The sequence below is a fragment of the Pelophylax lessonae genome (assembly GCF_965119305.1).
Source record: "Pelophylax lessonae genome assembly, chromosome: 2".
NCBI lineage: Eukaryota > Metazoa > Chordata > Amphibia > Anura > Ranidae > Pelophylax > Pelophylax lessonae.
In genome coordinates this window covers 723,448,946-723,474,155 of record NC_138769.1, presented here as the reverse complement: position 1 = coordinate 723,474,155, position 25,210 = coordinate 723,448,946, and the positions used below count along the sequence as shown (strand labels likewise).

Below are 25,210 nucleotides of genomic sequence, written 5' to 3'. Positions count from 1 at the left end.
GCTCTGTTTGTGGGAAAAAAAGGACGTAAATTTCGTTTGGGTACGGCGTCGCACGACCGCGCAATTGTCAGTTGAAGTCGAACAGCGCCGAATCGCAAAAAGTGGCCTGGACGGAAGACAGCAAAATCCTCCGGTTGTAAAGTGGTTAAAGGGGCTCCACACCGGTTTGTCTTTGAGGTTCCATATGCCACCATCTTAGGTTTATAAGGAAGAGTGCCACCAGTAAAGACATCAGAGTGGAAGCTGAATAGATCCAGTGAGGCACAATGGTGGTGGGAGTCACTGAGCTCGATTTGAAGGATTCATTTACTATGATGTTTAATTTACACACATAGTGAATTGTGAATAAGAATTGACAAGAATAACAGCAGAGACTTTTTAGGTGGATTTTTATTGTTAAGCCGTATTTATGAGCACACAATATATCACATGTAAACAGGTGGCGCGGCATTCATTATCTAATATATATGTGGCAGTGTGGTGATGTGGTCTTTAACCGCTTGCCGACCGCCGCAAGTACATATACTGCGGCGGTCACCCCCGGCCAGGCAAAGTGACGTATAGGTATGTCACTAGCCTGGGAGCCAATAGCGGGCAAGCGCGTGCCCCCGCTCGTTCCCTAACGAGTCCGCGCGTGTGACCGGCGGACCAGATGTCCGCCGGTCGCTCGCGATCGTCCGCCGTGAAGGGAGAAAGGCAGGCGGCTAATGTAAACAAAGCCTCCTGTCATTCTCCCCTGTGTAAAAATGGAGATCAGACGGTTCTACTATGTAGGACCGTTGATCTCTGTTCTTACACTAGTAGCCATGTCCAATCACAGTAAGAAACACGCCCCTAGGGACACACTTAACCCCTCCTTCCCCAATAAAGTTAACCCCTTCCCTGCCAGTGTCATTTTTACAGTAACAGTGCATATGTATAGCACTGATTACTGCAGTAATGTCACTGGTAACCCCAAAGTGTCAAAAATGTCAGTCAAGGGTCCGATCTGTCCGCCGCAATGTTGCAGTCCCGCAAAAAAAAAAAAAAAAAACGCAGATCGCCGCCATTACTTAACCACTTGCCGACTGCCTAACGCCGATCTACGTCGGCAGTCAGCCCCTCACAGGCAAAGTGACGTAGGGCTACGTCACTAGCTTGTGAGGGTCTAGGGAGCGAGCGCCCCCGGAGGCGCGCTCCCGCGTGGTCACGGACCCCCCCCCGCGCGTGTGACCAGCGGACCCGATGTCCGCCGGTCACTCGGCGATCGGCGGGGGAGAGGGAGAATGTCAGGCAGCTTGTGTAAACAAAGCCACCTGTCATTCTCCTCGCTGTAAAGACACTGATCAAACGGATCTAGTATGTAGATCCGTTGATCAGTGTCCTTACAGCTCAAGCCACAGCCAATCACAGTAGAAAGCACGCCCCTAGGGATACACACAGCCCCTCCCTCCCAAATAAAGTTAACCCCTTCACAACCAGTGTATTTTTACAGTAACAGTGCCTATGTATAGCACTGATTACTGTAGAAATGTCACTGGTAACCCCAAAAGTGTCACAAATGTCAGTCAAGGGTCCGATCTGTCCGCCCCAATGTCGCAGTACCGCAAAAAAAAAAAAAAAAAAATCGCAGATCGCCGCCATTACGCGTTAAAAAAAAAAAAAACAACAAAAATTACAAATCTTTCCCTTGGTTAGTAAACGCGATAACTTTTGCGCAAACCAATCAAAATACGCTTTTTGCGATTTTTTTTACCAAACATATGTAGCATAAAACAAATTGGCCGAAAATTTTAAAAAATTTTGATTTTTACTTTTTTTTTGGGGGGAATTTCATATAAAAAAATGTGAAAAATATTGTTATTTTTGCAAAATTGACGCTCTTTTTTTGTTTATAGCGCGTGATCAAAAAAAATTGCACAGGTGATCAAATACCACCAAAAGAAAGCTCTGTTTGTGGGAAAAAAAAAAGGACGTCAAATTCGTTTAGGTACAGCGTCGCACAACCGCGCAATTGTCCGTTAAATTCACGCAGTGCCAAATCGCAAAATAGGCCCTGGTCAGGAAGGGGGTAAAATCTTCCGGGGCTTAAGTGGTTAAACACCAAGCTGCCATATACAGGTGCATCTTCAAAAATCTGAATACATGATGTATCATCAAAAAGTTAATTTCAGTAATATAAATCAAAAAGTGAACCTCATTATTTAGAGATTCATTACACGCAGAATTACATATTTCAAGCACTTCTCTTTTTTAATTATGAGGATTATGGCTTACAACTAGTGACCCCCCAAAATTCAGTATCTCCGAACAGTAGAATATTGTAGACTCACGGTGTCACACTCCTATCAGTTAATCAATTCAAAAACACCTGTAAAAGGTTTCCTGAGCCTTTAATTTGTCTCTCAGCCTGGTTCAGTAGGTTACACAATCATGGGGAAGACTGCTGACTTGACAGTTGTCCAGTAGACATCCTCCACAAGGTGGAAAAGTCACAAAAGGTCATTGCTAAAGAACATGGCTGTTCATGGAATTAATGGAAAGTTGAGTGGAAGGAAAAAGTGCGGTAGAAAAAAGTGCACAAGCAACAGGGATAACCGCAGCCTTGAGAGGATTGTGAAGCAAAGGGCATTCAAGAACTTGAGGGAGTTTCACAAGGAGGGAAATACAGCTGGTGTCAGTGCTTCAAGAGCTGCCAAACGGGCGGGCCTGTCCTGAAGCCGACCTGCACGGATGCTTAGGAGAGCCGCTTTCTCCGAGCCCGCAGCTACATCTTACATTTAGGGGGCTTTCCTCTCTTGCTACATGGGCAGATCCAGGCCCACTCGCCCCACTAAAGCCAGGGGACCCTCCCAACCTCCTCCGCATCGGCCGACATGCCGCCGGGAGGAGCAGACAAGTTGGCGACGCATGCCTCTCCATCCCGTGCCTCACCGCAGTTCTCTTCCTCAGTGGTGGATCGGGCTCCTGCGGACACCGTGATACCGGCCCAGGACGGCAAAAGCTCACCAACACCACCAGGAGCAGCGAGTGCTTCCCCCTGGCAACTCCCCTCTCTGCTGCACCGCGTGGAGCACAGGCCTCACCCACTCCAGCCCCCAGGTCCTACACCCAATGCTCTAACACCTTCCCGCTTCTGAGGAAAGCATCTGAACCCTGCCTGCATCCGTGCACTGATGGGGAAAGCCCTGGGTCCCCCGCTTCCTCGGACCACTCCAACTTCTTCCTTCTCATCATGGACCGCTGCAATCACCAGTCCATCCAGTGTCGGTGATCAGGTATTTGGAGTCACACATGCCCTCATGCCTCCATATCAGCACCCACCTCTCCCAAGTCTCAGAGGTCGCCTCAGTACCAAGATTCCAGCTCCTCCAGGGGTGCTACAGGGCCCCCCACACCTCTGTCTACGCCAATTGTTTTTCTGCTCCATTCCAAAGGGGGGGAATTCAGTCCACCTGCCTCCTCTCCCCCACACACTCTGGTGTGGTAGGAGCCGTGGGATCCTCACCTGCTGCCTCTCCTCCAAACTCAGCATGCTGTCCCAGTGGCGTCACAATTGGTGCCTTCTTCCCCCCCACCTGCCTTTACAGACGGTAGCAGCTGCTCCTCTTCCCCAAGTACCTCCTTCCTGGCATTCTCTTTTTCAAGTTATCCCCAATAAAGAAGACTTTAAGCAGTTAATAGGATGTTTTTGTTCTGCTCTTCAGCCATAAGTTAGCTCTGCCACCTAGCTGAAGTCTACTTAGTTACATCATAGTGTGGAGTGTGAACCATATTCTGTGGCATTGGGGTGGCTGAATGCCGAGTACCGCTCGGTTTAGCCGGCCCCGGGCCTCGACAATCCGGGTACTTATGTCGGGTTGCCAGGGTTGTGGGGTGGGGAGGTTGGACTGGGTTAGGGAGTCCCTCTTTTTCTGTATTCACGGTGTGAGGCTGTTATTTTTATGTTCTGTACTGTATATGTTTTTGTGGTTGTTCGTTGCAAAAATGGAATAAAAAGAATTTTACAAAAAAAAAAAAATAAAAAGCAGTTAATAGAAGATGTTAAGTCTATATGCCGTACTGAAATCCAAGCCCTCCAAACGGATCTCAAGCACCTTGCGGACGGGGTGGATATGGCGGAAGAGAAGATCCAGGAAACTAAATTGGCAGTTCATTGCCCCCAACTGCAAGGAGCTGACCATCGTCTCCTACTACGGGACTTGGACAATAGGGGGCGCAGGAACAATATTCGTGAGAGGCCTACCTGAGTCGGACGGCTCTGAAGATTTACAATCTACCCTACAGACTCTGTTTACCAACCCATTTATTGGGTGAACTCCCCACTAAATACATCGAGATGGACCGAGCTCATTGTGTCCTGCGACCTAAAAAGGTACTTCTTCTAAGCCATGAGATGTTATTTGCAGAATTTACTCAAATCCTTTGAAAGAGGACATTATGCGAGAAGCCCGCTCCTCCCACAAAGTGGTATTTGAAGGAACTCCGGTACAGCTATATCCTGATCTCTCACCTGAACGTCTCAGGTGAAAACCCCATATGCCCTGTCCTCTTCAGCCCAAGTGACTAATGGCACCCGACAGGGCTGCCCGCTTTCCCCCTTATTATTTGTATTATGTGTTGAGCCCCTAGCTGCATCTATCCGTCTTAGTCCGGACATATCTGTCAGAGGGAAGGAATTCAAATTTTGCTGTTCGTGGACGACATTATCCTTACCCTGACCTACCCTAGATCTCCCTACTAAACCTGTACGCTGAACTGGATTGTTATGAAGCCCTCTCGGTATACAAAGTAAACTCGTCTAAGTCGGAGGCCTTCCCCGTTAACATCCCTGGGGACGAATTCAGACACTTAATGACTTGTTTTCCTTACTCTTGGAAATATACTGCTCTAAAATATTTGGGGGTTTACATTACTCTGACTTTTGCTACACTGTATAAAGAATACTTTCCCCCCTCTCTATCAGATCAGATTAACAATACAACGATGGAAGCAGCATCATATCGCTTCGGTTAAGATGTCCATTCTTCCCAAGCTTCTGTACTTGTTCCAAACACTACCTATTCCTGCTCCCTCTGCACACATTAAAAAGATGCAAGCAGACCTCCTGTAATTTGTTTGGACACCAGAATGTCAGGATAGTCATCCAGCGAAGTCTACATCAATCTCCAGTAACATTTATTGCCCAGGGAATCCGAAATTTGGCACAGTTTAATATGCAAATACTGACATTTACATAAAGACAGCACTTGCTTCTGCCCATCCCATCCCATCTAATGACTGGTCAATGAGGCTGTCCATCACATCGATGGGCCAACCATGAGGCATGGAAGTGAGAGGGGTGGAGCCCGAGCACCAATATCCTAGTAGGAAGTCGGTATTTATATAAAATGAGCAAACATGGTTTTGGCCTCCCCAGTGAACTATGAAAGCTTTAGAGGAGGGCAGCCAGCTATGGAATCAGGCGGGCAGGTAAGGGCAGACTATACATTTCCCTCACAGCGGGGGTTTCCTTGTTAGGGCGACAGGTCCCCTTTTTTAAAAGGCCTCACCTGTGGCTGACTTTCAGTTTCCATCTTCACAGCAGGCTCCGGCGGAGGGGATGGTGTCCTCACATCTGGCACAGGAACCTCTACAGGAAGGAATACAGAGGGTAAGAAGACTAGACAGCTTAGTAATAATAAACCTGTACAAAGATATATTCCATCGTCACGTATCGAGTCCCGGCATTTTCCATTGAAGCAATTGTCTACTATTTACAACTCCACACTTGATGTGGTTGTTTCACCTTATTCTCTACAGTCTCTCCAGTAACATACAAATCAGCTTGCTGCACAATTCCATCCATTCCTTAAGATCTTTCTAATAGTACATCACAGACCGATAATGTGCCTGCACAGGACATGAAACCTGGAACAGGGAGGACATTGCACATCAGACACAGACGGCCATGCATACACTCTGCCAATTCAAGAAGAATGGCAGCCTAAAGTCCAAATATGGCAGGTTGACAGTTGGCCTTGATTGGGAGTGCGTCTATCGGTGCCGCCTCATCAGTGCCCACCAGCGCCGCCCTCATCAGTGCCCATCAGTGCCCACCAGCGCAGCGCTGTGTTCCTGCAGCAGGTTAGGGACTTCCTGTTTCACTCCCAGAACCAAATCAAGTCAGGCTGAGTACTGTTTAGCTATTCATGGGAAGCTTTGTATTCTATGCATGAGCCATCTATGAGCTCTCCGATTGGCTGAGGCGGAGATGTTTCCAGGAGTCTGACATTGCACCTGCCATCCACCGATTGGGTGGAAATAGCAGGCGCATGTAAAAAAAAAAAAAAAAGATAAAGTGGTTACACTCCATTAGGTGCCACATCCCTGAAAATTGGACACAAAGAAGGTGGGGGTTCCCCTATTAATGGGATATTCTAGGCACTCAATTATATACACCAAATGAAAAATACATTTCTTAAAAACAAGTACTTTTTTTTCAGTACAGCACTGGATAAAAGAAAAATACTTGGTATAAACAGCTATTAGATACACCAACTGTATGAATGTGATGATTATACAGTATAACTTCTTCCACCCGACGCGTTTCAGAGATTGAGAATCTCCTTCGTCAGGGGTATGAGAGGTATAGTTCATGATCAATCAAATGGTGCTAAAGTCGAACATTTAATATTTCAAATAAAATCAGTCCTAAAATTCTCCTGATCTGCCCGACCTTCAAGATAATATATCCAAGGGCGTTATTCCCCCCCCCCCCCCAAAAAAAAAAAAAAGGGGAAATAGGAAGACATTTATTTTTCATTTGGCATATAACCAAGTGCCTAGAAAGTAAGGATCCGCCGATATGCACTTTCCCCGATAAATCGAAATCGGCCCCGGAGGTTACCGATACTGCCGATATTTTGGGAAAGTGCTGTACTGGAGTGATGCCTGCAGCTAGAGGCATCACCCCGGTACCGGCGTCCATAGCCGATGGTGGGCTGTCTTGTAATGACAACTGATGCGGCTGAGAAGCCGCTCGGCTGTCATTACAAGGAGCGGGAGGGATCGTCCCCCCGTCCAACCATCCTGCACAGCCGCCGAAGAGAAGACCCGATCAAAGCCGCATTCGGCTCTCCATATAAAAACCCGGAAGTGATGTCATGACATCACTTCCGGGTACTCAGCGCCAGATTAAAAAAAATGACAGCATTCAAAACAGCCAAACTTGGCTGTTTTGAATGCTTTTAAGTTCAGAGGAGGGGTTTGAGGTCTTTTAGACCCCCAGGTCCCTCCACAACAGTACCTGTCAAGTGTATAAAAAAAAATAAAAAAATACCGATATTCAAATGGCCAAAATATCGTTATCGGTAACGAAAATCTAATGATCGGTCAATCACTACTAGAAAGTCCCATCAATAGGGGAACCCCCACCCTGTGTGTGTACTCTGAAGGAACCGCAACCCGGGCCGTTCCTCTTGAGCCCTGTACCGTAAACGGCGGCTCCCACATGCATGTGCAGGAGTGACATCATCGCTGCACCAGCCAGTCACAGAGCCGTAGTCAGAACTCAGAAGGAAGATGGGCGCGCCTGCAGCTCCGACATCTCGGCACTAGAAGGGCTTCATTTAAGGCAAGTTTAACAATGTGCTAGTAAGCAGGGCACGAAAAATAAGAAAATACGTCCAGTGGTCTACTACCACTTTAATGGTTATAGGGGGTTGTAGTGATTGGGTTTCCACTTAGAAAACCGATATACATTTATTTAATCTAAAATGCAGTCCACCCTGACCTAAGCTGACTCAGCAACATTAGTCTAAATGCAGTGATAGAAGATAAGCCATCATGGTTGTAAACGCTGGTCCAACTTCACCAGCCACATCTAGCTAACCTCATGTGACAAGCAGCGAATCGGTGACCTTTTCCAGCTTAGCATAAAGTGACACTGTGGAATAAAGGAACGTGTAACAAAAAAGGGACATGAACAGATACGGTGCCCAAGGGCCGAGCTCACTGCGGAGCTGGGGGGAGGCTCGGGGGCCCCGACTATGCAGGGAGGCACTTAAGCTGCTAACTTTACACTGGGCACAGCAGCCGCTGCCAGCTCTCATTAATGCTACTGGGTCTGAATCCCAGAGCTCGGCGGGACGGTGAAGAATGAAAACAAGACATCAAACGCAAAGCTGGTGTGACGGCCTTCCCCCAGGCGACGCAGGCCTGCGTGGTGCCCCGACGAGTACAGAAACAAACACTTGATCTTTGACGGGATGAATGGCCGTGTTTTGGCAGGCGGCGCTGCGGGAAGTGACAGGGAGCACAGTAAACAGTGTGTGGGTGTGATACGACGACTGAAGGAGTCCCATTTACATCAGCAGAGAAACCTTTACGCTATCTGACGGAACAGGCGCGGCGTCAGCAACTCACCGTCCTCCTCGTCACTGCTGTCCGGTCTGGGCTGTTTGATCCTACGCCTCCTTTTCACCAGCTTCACCTCTTCTTCTTCGCTGTCTGACATTTCTGCCCTCTTAAGCCTGCTGAGTAAAAAATCATGAACTCAGCGATTTAAAGCTGAACTCCAGGCAGATATAAGAGACACAAATAACGCAGCTCGCTATTCATTAATACATCATTAAATTTATTTTTTAAAGCTGAACTCCCGGGCCCCGATGGCATTCCTGGAGAGTGGTATAGGATGCACACGGCTGACCTTGCACCTAGGATTCTTCCCCTTTACTCTAATTGCATAGGACACATGGCACTACCCCCCTGTAACAAATCCACATTGTTTTAATTACTAAACCAGGGAAAAATTGGTCCAATTGTGCCTCCTATAGGCCAATTTCCATGTTAAATTTTGACTTTAAAAAGGGTAACCACTTTCGTGGGGGGGGGGGGGGGGAAACAATATAGCGTATACAAGTGCGACACAAATCCTATTGTAATTGAATGTTATTAAAAATGACCTTTCCTTTTCAATCTGCAGCTGTTGTCATTTTCTGAAAATGCAATTCAATATGGCCGCCTGGAGGTGTTCTGTTCACAGAATCTATACTGACCACACCCCCAGAAACATCATTTCCTGCTTGTGTGATTGGCTCACCAATTTTTCCAGAAGTCTAAAAACAAATGTTCCTGCGAGCAAACCAGATTTAGCACTTTTCTAGGGACTGCGGCAGGAACAACACTCTCTCATAGGTGTAAGCAATTAAATAAATTAATAGTGCTGCGCAGTTTAAAGTTCTCCAAAAGGGATATAGGTATAAATACGTGTAAAGATATTAAATTGACAAAATCAATATAACAGGGTGATCAACCTCTGTAAATAATATGAAATAATTCATCATAAATATATAAATTACATAAGTGATGATCAACACATTTATCAGAGCGATAAAAACGTGCAAAATTGATTGAATATAAATATAAAATCAGTCAATTAGTGCCGGTTCACACTGTTCCGACTTGTCAGGCGACTTGGTCGCCTGACAAGTCGCAGACCATGCTGTGCAATTGGAACCGCTCTAATAGGAGCGACTCAAGTCGCTCCGACTTAGAAAAAGGTTCCTGCACTACTTTTGGACAAAGTTGGAGCGACTTGCATTGACTTCCATTATGTGAAGTCCGTGCAAGTCGCGTCGCCATAGTGTGAACCGACACTAAAAGGAAAATATCTAAGTGATTCAAAGAGCATTTTGTAAACCGTGTTCTCTTATAAAGTGACTAAACTGCTAATAGCAATCTCTTCCGTGATCGTAAATTAATAATATATTACCAAAAAATGTGAAATAATATATATGAATATAGTCCACTTCAAAAAAGTGAAAAATAGTGTATCCAAAGGACTCCTCCGTAGTGAATCGTGCCTTCATCACCTGCCTAAGATACAAGTCAGATTTGAGGCATCCCCTACGACAAAAATATCATTTTTGGTGAGCTACTCCCAATAAAAAACATGTCTAAATGGATGCAGACCCAGCAGATTTCTTCATTAGAGCTCTGCAGCTGCCACAGCTGATAGATAATTATGAAACCACTCCCATTGACCCACTCAGCAGAGAGGAATAACAAAGGTAGGAATCTGCAAAAAAGTTTGTTAAAATCTCTGACGGTGGAGGTCTGTCTGCTGGGGGACCCTCCAGCCTATCACAGAGCCTCTAGAACCCTTATCAGACTATTTGTTGTTTTACGCCAGGAAGGCCATTGTGCTCAAATGGAAATCCACAACTGCCTCCACTCTCAATTTTTGGTAAAGGTCAATTTGACTGCCACTGCATAAGGCCACTTATTTATCAAGGGGATGTCCCAAAAAAAAAAAATATGTAAAAGTGTGGGATATTTGGGTTGACACTCCTTCCAACAATGCCGACGCATACTCTTCTGTTTAAATGAACTGGCTTTAAGATGACCCTTGTGATTTTACTGGTATCACATTATGGAATATGCAGTTCAGTTTTGGGCACCAGTTCTCAAAAAGGATATCGGGGAACTGGAGAAAGTGCAGAGAAGGGCAACCAAACTGATAAGAGGCATGGAGGAGGAGAAAAGATTAGAGGAACTGAATTTATTCTCTCTTGAGAAGAGGAGATTAAGGGGGGATATGATCAACATGTATAAATACATAAGGGGGTCCAAATAGTGAACTTAGTGTAGTTTTTTTTAATTTAAGGTCATCACAGAGAACAAGGGGGCGCTCTTTACATCTAGAGGAAAAGATTCCATCTCCAAATACAGAAAGGTTTCTTTACAGTAAGAGCTGTGAAAATGTGGAATGGACTCCCTCCAGAGGTGGTTCTGGTCAGCTCAGCAGATTGCTTTAAAAAAGGCCTGGATTCTTTCCTAGGTGTATACAGTAAACCCCCGCTCCAACGCGGTTCACTTTTTGCGGTCCCGGTATATTGCGTTTTTTTTCTGTAATGTTATTTTACCACATAAATCATTAAAAATTAAATATTTGTGTGTTTTCCATAGCTCTTGCTCTGTCTCTCTAATGTGTGTGTAAATGAGTTTCTATTGTTTTAAAAGTGTGTTTAGCCGGTTGCCGACCGCCGCACGACTATTTACTGCGGCGGTCAGCCCTGGCCAGGCAAAGTGACGTAGATCTACGTCACTAGCCTGGGAGCCAATAGCGGGCGAGCGTGCACCCCCGAAGGTGCGCTCCTACCCCGGCTCATTCACGAACGAGTCCACGCGTGTGACCGACGGACCTGATGTCCGCCGGTCACTTGTGATCGTCCGCCGTGAAGGGAGAAAGGCAGGCGGCTGATGTAAACAAAGCTGCCTGTCATTCTCCCCTGTGTAAAAATGGAGATCAGACGGTTCTACTATGTAGGACCGTTGGATCTCTGTTCTTACACCTGAAGCCATGTCCAATCACAGTTAGAAACACGCCCCTAGGGACACACTTAACCCCTCCTTCCCCAATAAAGTTAACCCCTTCCCTGCCAGTGTCATTTTTACAGTAACAGTGCATATTTATAGCACTGATTACTGCAGTAATGTCACTGGTACCCCCAAAAGTGTCAAAAATGTCAGTCAAGGGTCCGATCTGTCCGCAGCAGTCCCGCAAAAAAAAAAAAAAAAGACAAAAATCTTTCCCTTAGTTAGTAAACGCAATAACTTTTGCGCAAACCAATCAAAATACGCTTATTGTGATTTTTTTTTACCAAACATATGTAGCAGAAAACAAATTGGCCAAAAATGTTAAAAAATTTTGATTTTTACTTTGTTTGGGGGGGAATTTCATATAAAAAAGCTGGGTTATACTTACTGATAACTCCTTTTCTAATAGTCTTCCAGGACAGCCCATGAGACGTTAGGCTCCTCCCCCAGGGACAGGAAACACATTCCAAAATTAAAATAAAAGGCGGTCCCTTAGTCCTCACCTTCAGTATTTCATGAGAACCACAGGACACCCTGTAAAACATATACATAGATATATAGACACATATCATACATTATACATAATACCAGATAGTTCGGGTGGGAATCCGGCTGTCCTGGAAGACTATTAGAAAAGTAGTTATCAGTAAGTATAACCCAGCTTTTCTCAAAGTCGTCTTCCAGGACAGCCCATGAGACGATGAGCAAGCACTTACCAGTCTAGGGAGGGACAACTGCCTGGAGCACCTTTCGACCAAACGCCTGTTCCTGAGAAGAGAGGAGGTCCAGGCGATAATGTCTAACAAAGGTCGAAAAGTTAGACCAGGTAGCTGCCTTACAGATTTGGTCTGGTGAGGCACCGGCCCTTTCAGCCCAAGACGTGGACAATGCTCTAGTAGAGTGTGCAGTAATGAAAGGTGGAGCCACCTTTTTCACTATATAGGCTTCTGTGATAGCCTGTTTGATCCATCTAGCTAAGGTTGCCTTAGAAGCTTTTTCCCCTTTATGGGAGCCGGAAAATTGTAAAAACAAAGTATCAGTCTTCCTGAAGGTTTTAGTCACCTCCAGGTATCTCAGGAGGGCTCTTCTGACATCCAAACAGCTAAATTCTTTCTCTTTATTGTTGTTCGGGAAATTGCAAAAGGAAGGAAGGACTATGTCCTGAGTCCTATGAAAAGAAGAGACCCTTTTTGGCAAAAATCCTGGATCTGTTTTTAGCACAATCCTGTCATCAAAAATCATAAGAAAAGGTTCTCTGATTGAGAGAGCCTGTAATTCGCTAACTCTTCTAGCTGAAGTTATAGCTACTAAAAATAAAGTTTTTAGGGTGAGCATTTTTACTGATAGGTCTACCAAGGGTTCAAACGGACTGGTAACCAAGGCCTGGAGTACCAGGGATAGATTCCAAGCTGGACACGTTTTAAGCACGGTTGGCTTTGTCCGGGCAATTGCTCTGAAAAAGGCATTCACATTTGGGTCTTCTCTAAGGGAAAACTGAAGAAAGACACTAAGGGCGGCAGCCTGTACCTTTAAAGTCCCTAAGGAGAGACCTTTGTCTATGCCTTCCTGAAAAAAATCCAAGATAGTTGGTATATCTGGGGAATGTCTCTGATTCTCCATCATCCAAAAATGAAATTTCTTCCAGATTTTAGCATACATTTTTCTAGTGACCGGCTTTCGACAGCTGGTCAATGTTTTGATGACTCTGTCTGAGAACCCCTGAGAGCCTAGTATTTGTTCCTCAGATACCAGGCCGTCAGGTTTAGGGTCCTGAGAAATGGATGGACCACCGGACCTTGTGTTAAGAGATCTGGTCTCCAAGGTAAGGTCATTGGAGGTTGCGCTGCCAACGCCTGAAGGCGTGCAAACCATGGCCTTTTGGGCCAGTATGGGGTTATCAGTATCATCTCTGTGTCTTCTAGGATGAATTTCTGAAGAACCTGTGGGATCAATCTGATCGGAGGAAATGCGTAACAGAGTCTGACTTTCCAGGGGTGGGCGAAAGCGTCTATGCCTAACGCCTGATCCCCTTGAGTTATGGAAAAGAATTTTTCTGTTTTCCTGTTTGCCTGGGAGGCAAATAGATCCACTACCGGTAGGCCCCATGAGGTTGTGATTTTGAGAAACACCTCTGGGTTGAGGGACCAATTGTCCTGGTTCATCTGGTGGCGGCTGAGATGGTCTGCCAGATAATTCTGCGTCCCTTTTAGGTGAATGGCCGAAATGGATGTTAGGTTCCGCTCGGCCCAGACAAAGATTTTCTGTGCAATGGTTTGTAGGCCCAGACTTCGAGTACCTCCCTGCTTGTTCAGGTACGCTACCGTTGCTATATTGTCTGACCTGATCTGTAGATGGCTCCCTTCTACCTCTACCTGAAAAAACTCCAAGGCCTTTTGGACCGCCATAAGTTCTTTTTGGTTTGATGAAGACTTCCTTTGTGCTGGGGACCATGTACCCTGCGCCCATCTGTCCTGCAGATATGCTCCCCATCCGGAAGCGCTTGCATCCGTGGTAATCCTCTGTGATACCTGGATGGTCCAGTTTAGCCCTCTTGATAGGTGAAGAGAGGATCTCCACCACCAAAGAGTCCTTTTTATCTTGGTGGGAATCCTTACTTTTTGTTCCAAGGAACTTGACTGCCCATCCCAATTCTGTAGAAAGAATTTTTGGAGTGGACGTTGTTGGAACCTTGCCCAGGGGACTGCTGGGAAACAGGAGGTCATCAAGCCTATCACTCTTGTGACATCCCTCAGAGAGACCCATAAGTTGGTCTGTAAAGAGGCAACCATCAGGTTCATTTTCTCCATCTTGCACTGAGGGAGGAAGATCATCTGATCCCGTGAGGAGATTTCGTAACCCAGGTAGGTCACTCTTTGTGAGGGTACCAGGCAAGACTTTTGTCTGTTGATTATCCAGCCTAGGGAAGTTAAGAATTCCTGAACTATGAGGAGGTCGGCTTCCAGTTTCTGGTATGATTCTGCCACTACCAAGATGTCGTCCAGGTAGGGGGTGATCATGATAGCTTTTAGCCTTAGAGGGGCTAGTGCTTCCCCTAGGACTTTGGTAAAAATCCGTGGGGCTGAGGACAGCCCGAAGGGCAGTGCCCTGAACTGGAAGTGCTTGACTTCCGGTCCTATCTTTACTGCTAGCCTCAGGAATTTCTGATAGGATGTGTGTATGGGGATGTGAAAATACGCATCTTTCAAATCTAGGGTTGCCATGAAACACCCTGGGAACAGTAGGTTCCCTATGGAGTATATTGATTCCATGCGAAAGCGTTTGTATGCTATTGAAAGGTTCAGATTGCGTAAGTTCAGGATCAGTCGATGACTTCCTGAGGGTTTTTGAATCACAAAGATGTGAGAATAAAACCCTGTTCCTTGTTCTTCTCTGGGGACTGGGATAATTACTTTTTGATCTAATAGGTCCCCTAACTGAAGACTCAAGGCGGAGGCCTTGACTGGATCCCTGGGAAGATTTGTGATCAGGATCCTTTCTGGAGGTTGAAGACAGAACTCCAGCCTGTGTCCTTGGCCTAACATCTCCCGACCATGTCTTGAGCCATAGGCTTCTTCTGGCCGTATTAGCTAAAGCTGAGGTCCTTGCTTCCATTCTTACAGCTTCAGCTGAAGAATCCGCCAGGAATCCTATTGCCTGGAATAAGAGTGGAAATGATTTATTAATCTGTTCCCTCGATGTTCCTGCAGTCAAGTGTGTTTGGATTTGAGATAGCCACAGCTCCAGGTGTCTGGCTATGCAGGTGGATGCCAGGGCTGGCTTTAAGCTCATAATGGAGGCTTCCCAGACCCTACGTAAAGAGATATCAGTTCTCTTATCCATAGGGTCTTTTAGTGCTCCTGAATCCTCAAATTCCAAGTCAGTTCCTTTGGAGATTCTGGCAAGAGAGGCATCCAGCTTAGGGATTTTGTTCCAGGGCTGTTCCACACTTTCGTCAAATGGATACCTTCTTTTTAAGTTTCTTGGAAAAAAAGGCTTTTTATCAGGAGAATTCCATTCCTGTTTAATCACATCCAATAGTGAGCTATGCACAGGGAACACTCTAGCATGCTTTTTATGACTAGCGTACATTAAGTCATGCTTAGAGAGATGCACTTCTTCCTCCTCAATCTCTAGAGTGGTATAAACCGCTTTGAGTAGATCATTTACATCCTCCAGGCTCGGTTTAAAGTTGGAGCTATCATGGGAAACATTGCTTTTTGGTTCCTCTCCTGATCCTGATCCCTCTGCAGAAGAGTGGGAAGAAGAAACTTCCTCCTCCAAAATCAATTAGGGATGGTGGAGCCTGAGCTGGGGTGGAAGGCTGGGCTGGTGCCTGCATCTTTTCAATGAGAGTCCTGAATGAACTAAATGTACTTTTTAGTTCATCTCTCACTGAGGACAGCATTTTCTGGGTAGAGACTGCAGAATCGTCTCTGACCAGTTTAGCTATGCATGCCCGGCACACTGCTTTGTTCCAAGAGGAACTCAATTTTTCTCCGCATACAGCACATTTCTTTTTGGGGGGCTGAGGTGGGTTATTGTCCTGAGCCTTGGCCTGGAAGATAAAAGACAAGGGAATTTAATTAGAGATACTTGTCCTCCTCCCACCTCCCACTTTTCCCCCTCCACCTTGTGGATAGAAAAGAGGGAGCGGTGCTGCTTAACCCCTGCCCCTAACGATAGAAAAGAGAGGGGGGAAGGGGAACGGAGTTCCTAACAGGTACCTGCAAATAGGGTGTCGTTCCCCCTTGCTTACCTGAGAGGTGCCGATGCCAGAGCCGACTTCCGCCGCCTGTGCGGTTGCTGCCGTGGTGTCCATCGCTCTGTATGGTGGTCCCAGCAACTGCTGTTTCCCCTAACATCGGTCGCCCATTTGAACTCTCTGTTCGCGCCTTCGGAAACTGGAACGAGGGTTTCCGGCGCCCGCGGATGCCGTCACTGCGCCGGAAGTGACACTGTCACTTCCCGTGAGGCCAGAGTGGATACGCTGAGTTCCGCCCCCTCCGTCTTTGGCGCCAACTTCAAAATTTCTTCCGAAGTTAGCGGTTCACGGGTACACAGCACTGCTGCTCCAAGGAACCGGCCGACCAACGGAGTGAACTCCCCAACGCTCCACCAGACAGCATCCGTAGTCCTGCCGAGAGGCTAGGAGAACAGGAGACAGCGGTCAGCCCCTATTGCGGCACTAAGGGGTACCGCTATGGGCCGAGGAGATGCATCTTTCCAAGTCTTTCCATGGACAGTCCAGGAGACCGGGAGCTTCAGTTCCAGGAACATGTTACCCCCTGTCCGGAGGAAACAAAAATACTGAAGGTGAGGACTAAGGGACCGCCTTTTATTTTAATTTTGGAATGTGTTTCCTGTCCCTGGGGGAGGAGCCTAACGTCTCATGGGCTGTCCTGGAAGACGACTTTGAGAAAAAAATGTGAAAAATATTGTTATTTTTTCAAAATTGTCACTTTTTTTTGTTTATAGCGCGTGATCAAAAAAATCGCACAGGTGATCAAATACCACCAAAAGAAAGCTCTGTTTGTGGGAAAAAAAGGAAGTCAAATTAGTTTAGGTACAGCGTCACAGGACCGCGCAATTGTCCGTTAAAGTCACGCAGTGCCGAATCGCAAAATAGGGCCTGGTCAGGAAGGGGGTAAATTCTTCCGGGGCTTAAGTGGTTAGAGACCTCAATATATTTTTACACGTACATTGACAGTAAAAAACATGCCTACAGAGTATTTTAATAGGGCTTTTCTATTTCGCGGATTTTCACTTTTCGCAGCTGGGTCAGAACGTAACCCCCGCGATAGAGGGGGGTTTACTGTATACCAGGCCTCGATAATCCCCGGGCGCCAGGTCGCATTTGCGACTAGAATTAGCGACCTGGCGCCTGGGGTGCCCAGCAGGAGGTGTCCTGTCCCTTTTGCGCCCCCCACCTTCTTTCCCGAGTGCACAGACTTCCACGCCGTCCATAAATTGAGGCCCCGGCTTTTCGGCCTTCTTCTGTGAGATGAGAGGCTAGGGGAACTGGCGCCCTCTTGTGGTGGCCGGGAGGAATGCATGTTCTCAATGCCTTCCCTCTCATCTGCTCTTTGGAAGGAGATGGGAAGTTTTTGCAGGCTTCATCTCTGTCCAGTTACCTTTGCTTAAAAGGTAAGTGGACAGGGAGTGTGGTTATTATTATCATCAATTTATTTTTTAAATTTAATAAAAAAAAATAATTTCTTTCATTTTTTTTCAAATTATTATTAAAAATATATATATATATAATTTTTTTTTTCTCATCGTCGTGCCACAGCCGAAGGCCCCTTTCACACGGGCTGTCTGATCAGGTCCGCCTGTCAGTTTTTCAGGCAGACCTGATCGGACCCTTCATTCTCCTCTATGGAGCGGTAATCTGCCGCCATCTGATCCTGTCCTCCAAAAACAGATGGATGGTGGTTCTATTTTCTATCCATCCCGTGGATCGGATCAGATGGCATCGGATGGAAAGAGACAGACAGTCTCCCGGACTTTTACCGAACTTTTCCCGGACACCGAACCCCATTTCGGCCTTCTTCTGTGAGATGAGAAGCTAGGGGAACTGGCGCCCTCTTGTGGTGGCCGGGAGTAATGCATGTTCTCAATGCCAAAGAGGAGAAGAGAGGGAATTTTTTTTAAGGCTTCATCTCTCTGTCCAGTTACCTTTGCTTAAAGGTAAGTGGACAGGGAGTGTGGTTATTATTATTAATTTATTTTTTAAATGTAAAAAAAATAAATAATTTTTTTTTTTAATTATTAAAAAAAAAATATATATATATATATATATATATATATATATATTTTTTTTCCCCCTCATCGCCGTGCCACAGCCGAAGGCCCCTTTCACACGGGCTGTCTGATCAGGTCCGCCTGTCAGTTTTTCAGGCAGACCTGATCGGACCCTTCATTCTCCTCTATGGAGCAGTAATCTGCCGCCATCTGACCCTGCCCGCCAAAAACAGACGGATGGTGGTTCTATTTTCTATCCATCCCGTGGATCGGATCAGATGGCATCGGATGGAAAGAGACAGACAGTCTGTTTTCATCCAATTGCGCTATAGAGGAGAGTGGGGTTCTAGTCGTATTTATGTGTAAATTTAGTATCCGTTTTATTAAATAAAGCTTGGTTGTTAGTTTAAAAAAAAAAAAAAAAAAACTGGCTCCTAACTTTTTTAGCTGGCTCCTAGATTTCAGGCAAATTTGTCAAGCCCTGCTGTATACTATAACTGGTTACTAACATTTATAGGTAATATTGATCCAGGGAATATCCGATTGCCTCTTTGGGGGGGGGGGGGGGAATCAGGAAGAAATTTCTCCCCCTGCTATAACAAATTGGATCATACTTTGTTGGGGTTTTTCACCTTTCTCTGGAAGAACTGCGAGTATAGGATTGTGTATATGGGATTGCAAAATTTGTTTTTTTTTTTTTTATTGGTTGAGCTAAATGGACTTGAGTCTTTTTTCAACCTATGTAACATTATTTTGGCGTTTAGGACGAATCATGGAGAGAGCCTTTTCTATCCTATGATAGGTTTTATCCTGGATTCTCTGAGCCCTAGCATATTGTACAGGTCCCTGTGTGGTTGATAAGCGTGCTATTGTTTTGCTATTTGAGTATATATGTTGTGTGAAGCACCTATATGTACAGAATCGCACCTGGGAATGCCCAATAGGCTTCATTTTATATACTAATTTAAAAAAAAAAAAAAAAAAAAAAAAAAGGGAAGAAGAACTCCAGCCTGGAGAAATAAGAAATAAAATATAATAAAAATGTTCCTTACCTTGTGCAAAAATGCTTTTGCTTTTAAAAGGGATATTAACCACTTGCCGAGCGCCGCACGACAATTTACTGCGGCAGTCAGCCTCTCCTGGGCAAAGCAACATAGATCTATGTCGCTAACACACGAGCCTGTAGGGGGCAAGCGCACGCCACCGGTGGCGCGCTCCCGCCCCTGCTCGTTCCCTGCCTAACCAGCGCGTGTGACCGGCGGCTCTGATGTCCGCTGGCCAATCGCGATCTCCCACAGGAGAGGGAGAAAGACAGACGGATGATGTAAACACAGCCGTCCGTCATTCTCCCTGAAGTGATCACAGAGGCTATGTGATCCTGCTATATAGGATCGCATGTCTCTGATTACTTCACTAGCCACGCCCCCTAACAGTTAGAATCACGCCCCTAGGGACACACTTAACCGCTTGATCACCAATAATGTTAACCCCTTCCCTGCCAGTGTCATTTTTACAGTAACAGTGCATATTTATAGCCCCGATTACTGTAGTAATGTCACCGGTATCCCCAAAAGTGTAAAAAATGTCAGTCAGGGGTCCGATCTGACCGCTGCAAAAAAAAAAAAAAAAAAAACGCAGATCGCCACCATTAGTAGTTAAAAAATAAATAAAAATGACAAATCTTTCCCGTAGTTAGTAAACGCACTAACTTTTGCGCAAACCAATCAAAATACGCTTATTGCAATTTTTTTTACCAAAAATATGTAGCAGAAAACAAATTGGCCCAAAATGTTAAATTTTTACATTTTTTTGGGGAATTTCATATAAAATTTTTTTTAAAAAAATAGTTATTTTTTCAAAATTGTCGCTCTTTTTTTGTTTATAGCGCAAAAAAAAAAAAAAAAAAAAAAAAAAAAAAAAAAAAAAAAAAAAAATCGCACAGGTGATCAAATGCCACCAAAAGAAAGCTCTATTTGTGGGAAAAAAAGGACATCAATTTCATTTGGGTACAGCGTTGCACGCCCGCGCAATTGTCCGTTAAAGTCATGCAGTGCCGAATCGCAAAATAGTGTCTGGTCTTTGAGCAGCCAAATCCTCCGGGGCTAAAGGCATTTTTTTTTTTTTTTAAATAAACGTGTTCTACTCACCGACTTTGTGTAATAGTTTTGCACAAAGCAGCCCTCATCTTCTTCTCTTGCCATACTACCACTCCAAGCAGCTCCACCCGTTGACTATAGAACACACGCTGCCCCCCCCCCCCCCAATTCAATAAGGAGGAGGAAGACATTAGTAGTCCGTATCAGGAGAGCAGCCTAAAGTGAGGTACACGCTATAAGAAAGTCAGACGGACGATCGTCCGATTTTCCTTGCGTTTCACAGCAAATCTGAACCGAAAGGAAATTTGTACGAAAATTCTCGCACGACAAAAGCTTTTTTTGGTTGTTTATTGTATCTGATCATGCGCAGTCTTATTTTTCTGATGTTTCTTGTCCAAAAATCATACGAAAACAGTACACAGTAAACGAAAATCGTTCATCTTTTCCCTTACGAGAAAACATTTGAGTTTGTCCCATCGAGAATTTTCGTAAGAAAATTATGAATGGTCTGTAGAAAGTGGTGTACATACCAAAATCGTACGAAAATTCTTTGGATGAAAATGTTCGTCCAATTTTCTTATAGTGTGTACGAAGGTGACAAAGCTGCTCCTTCACAAACACAGGAAAGTGTTGTCACCCTAGGACAGGAAGTGTGTTACAGGCAGGATCATCAGTTGAAAATAGAGGAGATAAAAGCCTAAAAAAAGAAAACGAATGTAGCCACATCAAAGGCCTGACAAGCTGCAATGTGTTACATTACCGCCCTCAGGTTTAGATATGCTTCAAAAACACAAAAGGTTACACAGTCACCTCTTCTTCTCTTTTTCTGGTGCCTTTGTGTCTTTAACTTCTTTTGGTTCTGGGGGTGGCACATCGATTGGCTGGGCTGCTGGTTTCTCCTCCTTTACCGGCTCGATGGCTGGCGCGCTCGCTTTGGGTTTATCTAGGAATGAGCGTTACACAAGAGTCAGTCCCAGAAGGACAATCCTAGAACAGTATAGATAACATCCATGTAAGGGAGAGCGCTGCCATGTTCTGCACACCCCCATTGTAGATCAGTAGGACACATACAGCGGGGACTTCACACAGCACTTCAGAGTCAATATTAAGAGGTCAAAATTAGGAGACTTCCTGTCTCAGTGACCCCAGGGAGGGGAAAACCTACAGAAACATTAACCCTTTCCCACTCTGTCCAAAGCTAAAATACACATTTTAGCTAAAGAAATGACTTCTATGTTATGGCTGGGAAAAATATGGTTGCTGCAACTTTACCACTTGAAGACCCGGCCTTTTCCTGACATTGCTGCTTACAAGTTCAAATCAGTATTTTTTTCTAGAAAATTACTTAGAACACCCAAACATTTTATAATATATATATATATACACACACACACACACACACTATATCAGGGCTCAAAATTTCAAGTCATGAGCTACTAGCCAGGCCTTAAGGGTTACTCGCCACTTGTTGCCCCACCCAAACCCTACCCTGCCCCGCCCCTAAACACGCCCTCGTAAAATATCTTCTAAAATTACGCTGTTAAATGTTTTATTCAGAATTAAGTTACAAAAAAATATTAACAACTTTAGAGTGACCACAGCGTGCCCCCTTTCAATGCAGAGTGCCCACAGCGTGCTCCCTTTCAATGCAGAGTGCCCACAGCGTGCTCCCTTTCAATGCAGAGTGCCCACAGCGTGCTCCCTTTCAATGCAGAGTGCCCACAGCGTGCCCCCTTTCAATGCAGAGTGACCACAGTGAGCCCCCTTTCAATGCAGAGTGACCACAGCGTGCTCCCTTTCAATGCAGAGTGCCCACAGCGTGACCCCTTTCAATGCAGAGTGCCCACAGCGTGACCCCTTTCAATGCAGAGTGCCCACAGCGTGACCCCTTTCAATGCAGAGTGCCCACAGCGTGACCCCTTTCAATGCAGAGTGCCCACAGCGTGACCCCTTTCAATGCAGAGTGCCCACAGCGTGACCCCTTTCAATGCAGAGTGCCCACAGCGTGACCCCTTTCAATGCAGAGTGCCCACAGCGTGACCCCTTTCAATGCAGAGTGCCCACAGCGTGCTCCCTTTCAATGCAGAGAGCCCACAGCGTGACCCCTTTAAATGCAGAGAGACCACAGCGTGCTCCCTTTCAATGCAGAGTGCCCACAGCGTGACCCCTTTCAATGCAGAGTGCCCACAGCGTGCTCCCTTTCAATGCAGAGTGCCCATAGCGTGACCCCTTTCAATGCAGAGTGCCCATAGCGTGCCCCCTTTCAATGCAGAGTGCCCATAGCGTTACCCCTTTCAATGCAGAGTGCCCACAGCACCTGGAGAGAGTGCAGCTCCACCCAATCCACAGGAAACACTGCCAAATAAAAACTCTTCCTCTTCCACCATGCCTCAGTCATAGAGTTGCCTCCGACATGCTGGAAAACAGAACATAAACAACTACCACAGGTTAAACATTTACAAATTATATTATAAACAAAACCAAAGGGGGGGTAGCTGCTGCTGTCCTGAAAGGCTCCTAGAAATACCGTCACCGGTAAGTAACTAAGGTTTTCTCAGGTCGCCTTTCAGGACAGCACCTGGAGAGGATAAGCGAGTAACTTACACTTAGAGTGGGACCACTGCCTGCAGAACCTTTCTGCCAAAGGCTTGATCCTGAGCTGACAACAAGTCAAACCTGTAGTGTCTAATAAAGGTTGAAAAGCTGGACCAGGTAGCTGCGTTGCAAATCTTTTCAGGCGAAGCACCGGCCCTTTCAGCCCATGAGGTTGCCACAGACCTTGTAGAATGCGCCAAGATGCCTTCTGGAGGTTCTTCTCCTTGAGCTGCATAAGCCTGTTCAATTGCTCATCTGAGCCATTTGCCTAAAGTGCTCTTTGATGCTTTTTCTCCTATACGGGACCCTGAGAAGATGACAAATAATGCATTTGTCTTTCTAAATTCTTTAGTTACCAGAAGGAAGTGAAGTAAGCATCTCCTCATGTCCAAGGTATGAAAGGATTCTTCCCGAGTATTACTAGGAGTTGAGGAGAAGGTTGGTAAGACAATTTCTTGTGATCTATGAAAAGATGAAGGCTGGGTCCGTTCTTAGGACTACTCGATCTGCAAAAATTGTCAAAAAAGGGTCTGAAACTGAGAGGGCCTGAATCTCACTGATCCTTCTGGCCGAGGTTATTGCTATCAAAAAGATAGTCTTCAATACCAAATTCTCCAGATAAGCCCCTTTTAATGGTTCAAAAGGAAACTTTGTCAGACCTTGTAACACAATGGTCAAATCCCATTTGGGAAATACTTTAAGGGCTATTGGCCTATTGCGGGCTAATGCCTTGAAAAATCTAATAATTAGAGTCTCTTGGGACAAAGTCTTATCAAAAAAAACTGAAAGAGCCGCTACTTGCGTTTTTAGAGTGCTCGCTGCTAGTCCCTTCTCCATTCCTTCATGGAGGAACTCAAGCACTGAAACTAAATTCTTTAATTCCAAATTCTTGCTGGAACACCAGAAGTTATATTTTCTCCAGACTTTCATGTAAATATCCCTGGTCACCTTCTTCCTACTGAAAAGAAGGGTAGAGATAACTTTTTCCGACAGGCCTCTGGCTCTTAAGAGGTCTTCCTCAGAAACCACGCTGTCAGTTGTAAGTGGTCCAGTTCCGGATACACCAGGTTCCCCTGTGTCAAAAGATCTCTCCTGGACGGGAGTCTCCAGGGAGGTTCTGAGGCAAGATTCAGCAGGAGAGCAAACCAAGGTCTCTTTGGCCAAAAAGGTGTAATCAGAATTAAGTTGGTCTTTTCTTCCCTGAATTTTTTGAGAACCAACGGAATCAGCTGGAATGGAGGGAACGCGTAAGACAAAGGGAAGTCCCAGGGATGAGCTAGAGCATCCAGGCCCCAGTCCTGATCCTCCCTGTGTAGGGAAAAGAATCTTTGGACTTTGGTGTTCTGTTGACAAGCGAACAGATCTATTTGGGGAAGACCCAAGCTTCCACAATTTCCGTAAATACTTCTTGGTTCAGACTCCATTCTGATTCCAACACCTTTCTTCTGCTCAGCAAATCTGCTAGAAGATTTTGTGATCCTTTTAGATGTACAGCTGTCAAGGAGGCTAGATTTTTCTCCGACCAGGAGAGTAGCTGTATTGCCAGATCTGAAAGCTGCCTGCTTCTTGTGCCTCCTTGTTTTGATATAGGCCACCGCTGTCATGTTGTCCGACAGAACTTGCACATGATGCCCCTTGACTGCCTGTTGAAAGGACCAAAGACCCAGAAGGATGGCTTTCAACTCCCGCCAGTTGGATGACTTCCTGGACTCTGCTTCAGAACCATAACAGTCTTCCTCCCACTGGAAGACAGCTGTCACTTGCTTTTGGTCGCCTGGTCAGGTGGTCTGAAGAGGACTCCACCTTTCCCTTTGCCTTTTTGGGAGGCCTATCTTGATCTCTGATCTTGTTCACGTCCTCTGTTGGCTTGCTGAACAGAACGAAATCTCTTTTTAGGAGGCGATTTCTTTTTTGACGGAAAGGCCTTCTTTTTATCCGCCGTCCTGTCAAGAATTGCTTCCAGTTCTGGCCCAAACAGCAAGTCACCAGCAAAAGGTAAACCACAAAGTTTCACCTTAGAAGCTGAATCACCCGATCAAGTTTTCAACCAGACTGCCCTCCTGGTAGAGTTGACAAGGGCTGCTGACCTGGCGGACATTTTAATAGATTCAGCAGAAGCATCAGCCATATATTTTACTGCCTTTAGGAGCAGCGGAAAAGACTCCAGGAGATCTTTCCTTGCTGTCCCAGCCTCCACATGCCCTTTGAGTTGTTCGAGCCAGCATTCAAGGTTTCTGGCTACCACAGTGGAGGCCATGGCCGGCTTAAGGCTGGACGTAGAGGAATCCCAAGCCTTTTTAAGGAGAGAATCTGCCCTTTTATCCATGGCGTCCTTCAGAACACCCATGTCTTCAAAAGCCAAATCCGTGCGGCGAGACACCTGAGAAAAAGCCGCATCCACTCTGGGCTTTTTGTTCCACAGATGTGCCGTATCCTCT

At 45.7% G+C, this 25,210-nt stretch overlaps 1 protein-coding gene across 2 annotated transcripts in view; it reads right to left on the bottom strand.

The window, feature by feature from the left end:
- The window catches only part of POLD3 (DNA polymerase delta 3, accessory subunit), a 70,401-nt gene that overhangs the window by 9,593 nt on the left and 35,598 nt on the right, over window positions 1-25,210 (bottom strand). Inside the window, exons 8-10 of one of the 2 annotated variants that reach the window (XM_082247313.1) lie at window positions 20,988-21,120; window positions 8,386-8,495; window positions 5,532-5,611 (exon numbers count right to left, since the gene is read on the bottom strand). In XM_082247313.1, coding sequence (XP_082103439.1) covers window positions 5,532-5,611; window positions 8,386-8,495; window positions 20,988-21,120 — 323 coding nt within the window. The remainder of the gene's footprint in view (window positions 1-5,531; window positions 5,612-8,385; window positions 8,496-20,987; window positions 21,121-25,210) is intronic. The other variant, XM_082247314.1, reaches the window with a different exon arrangement.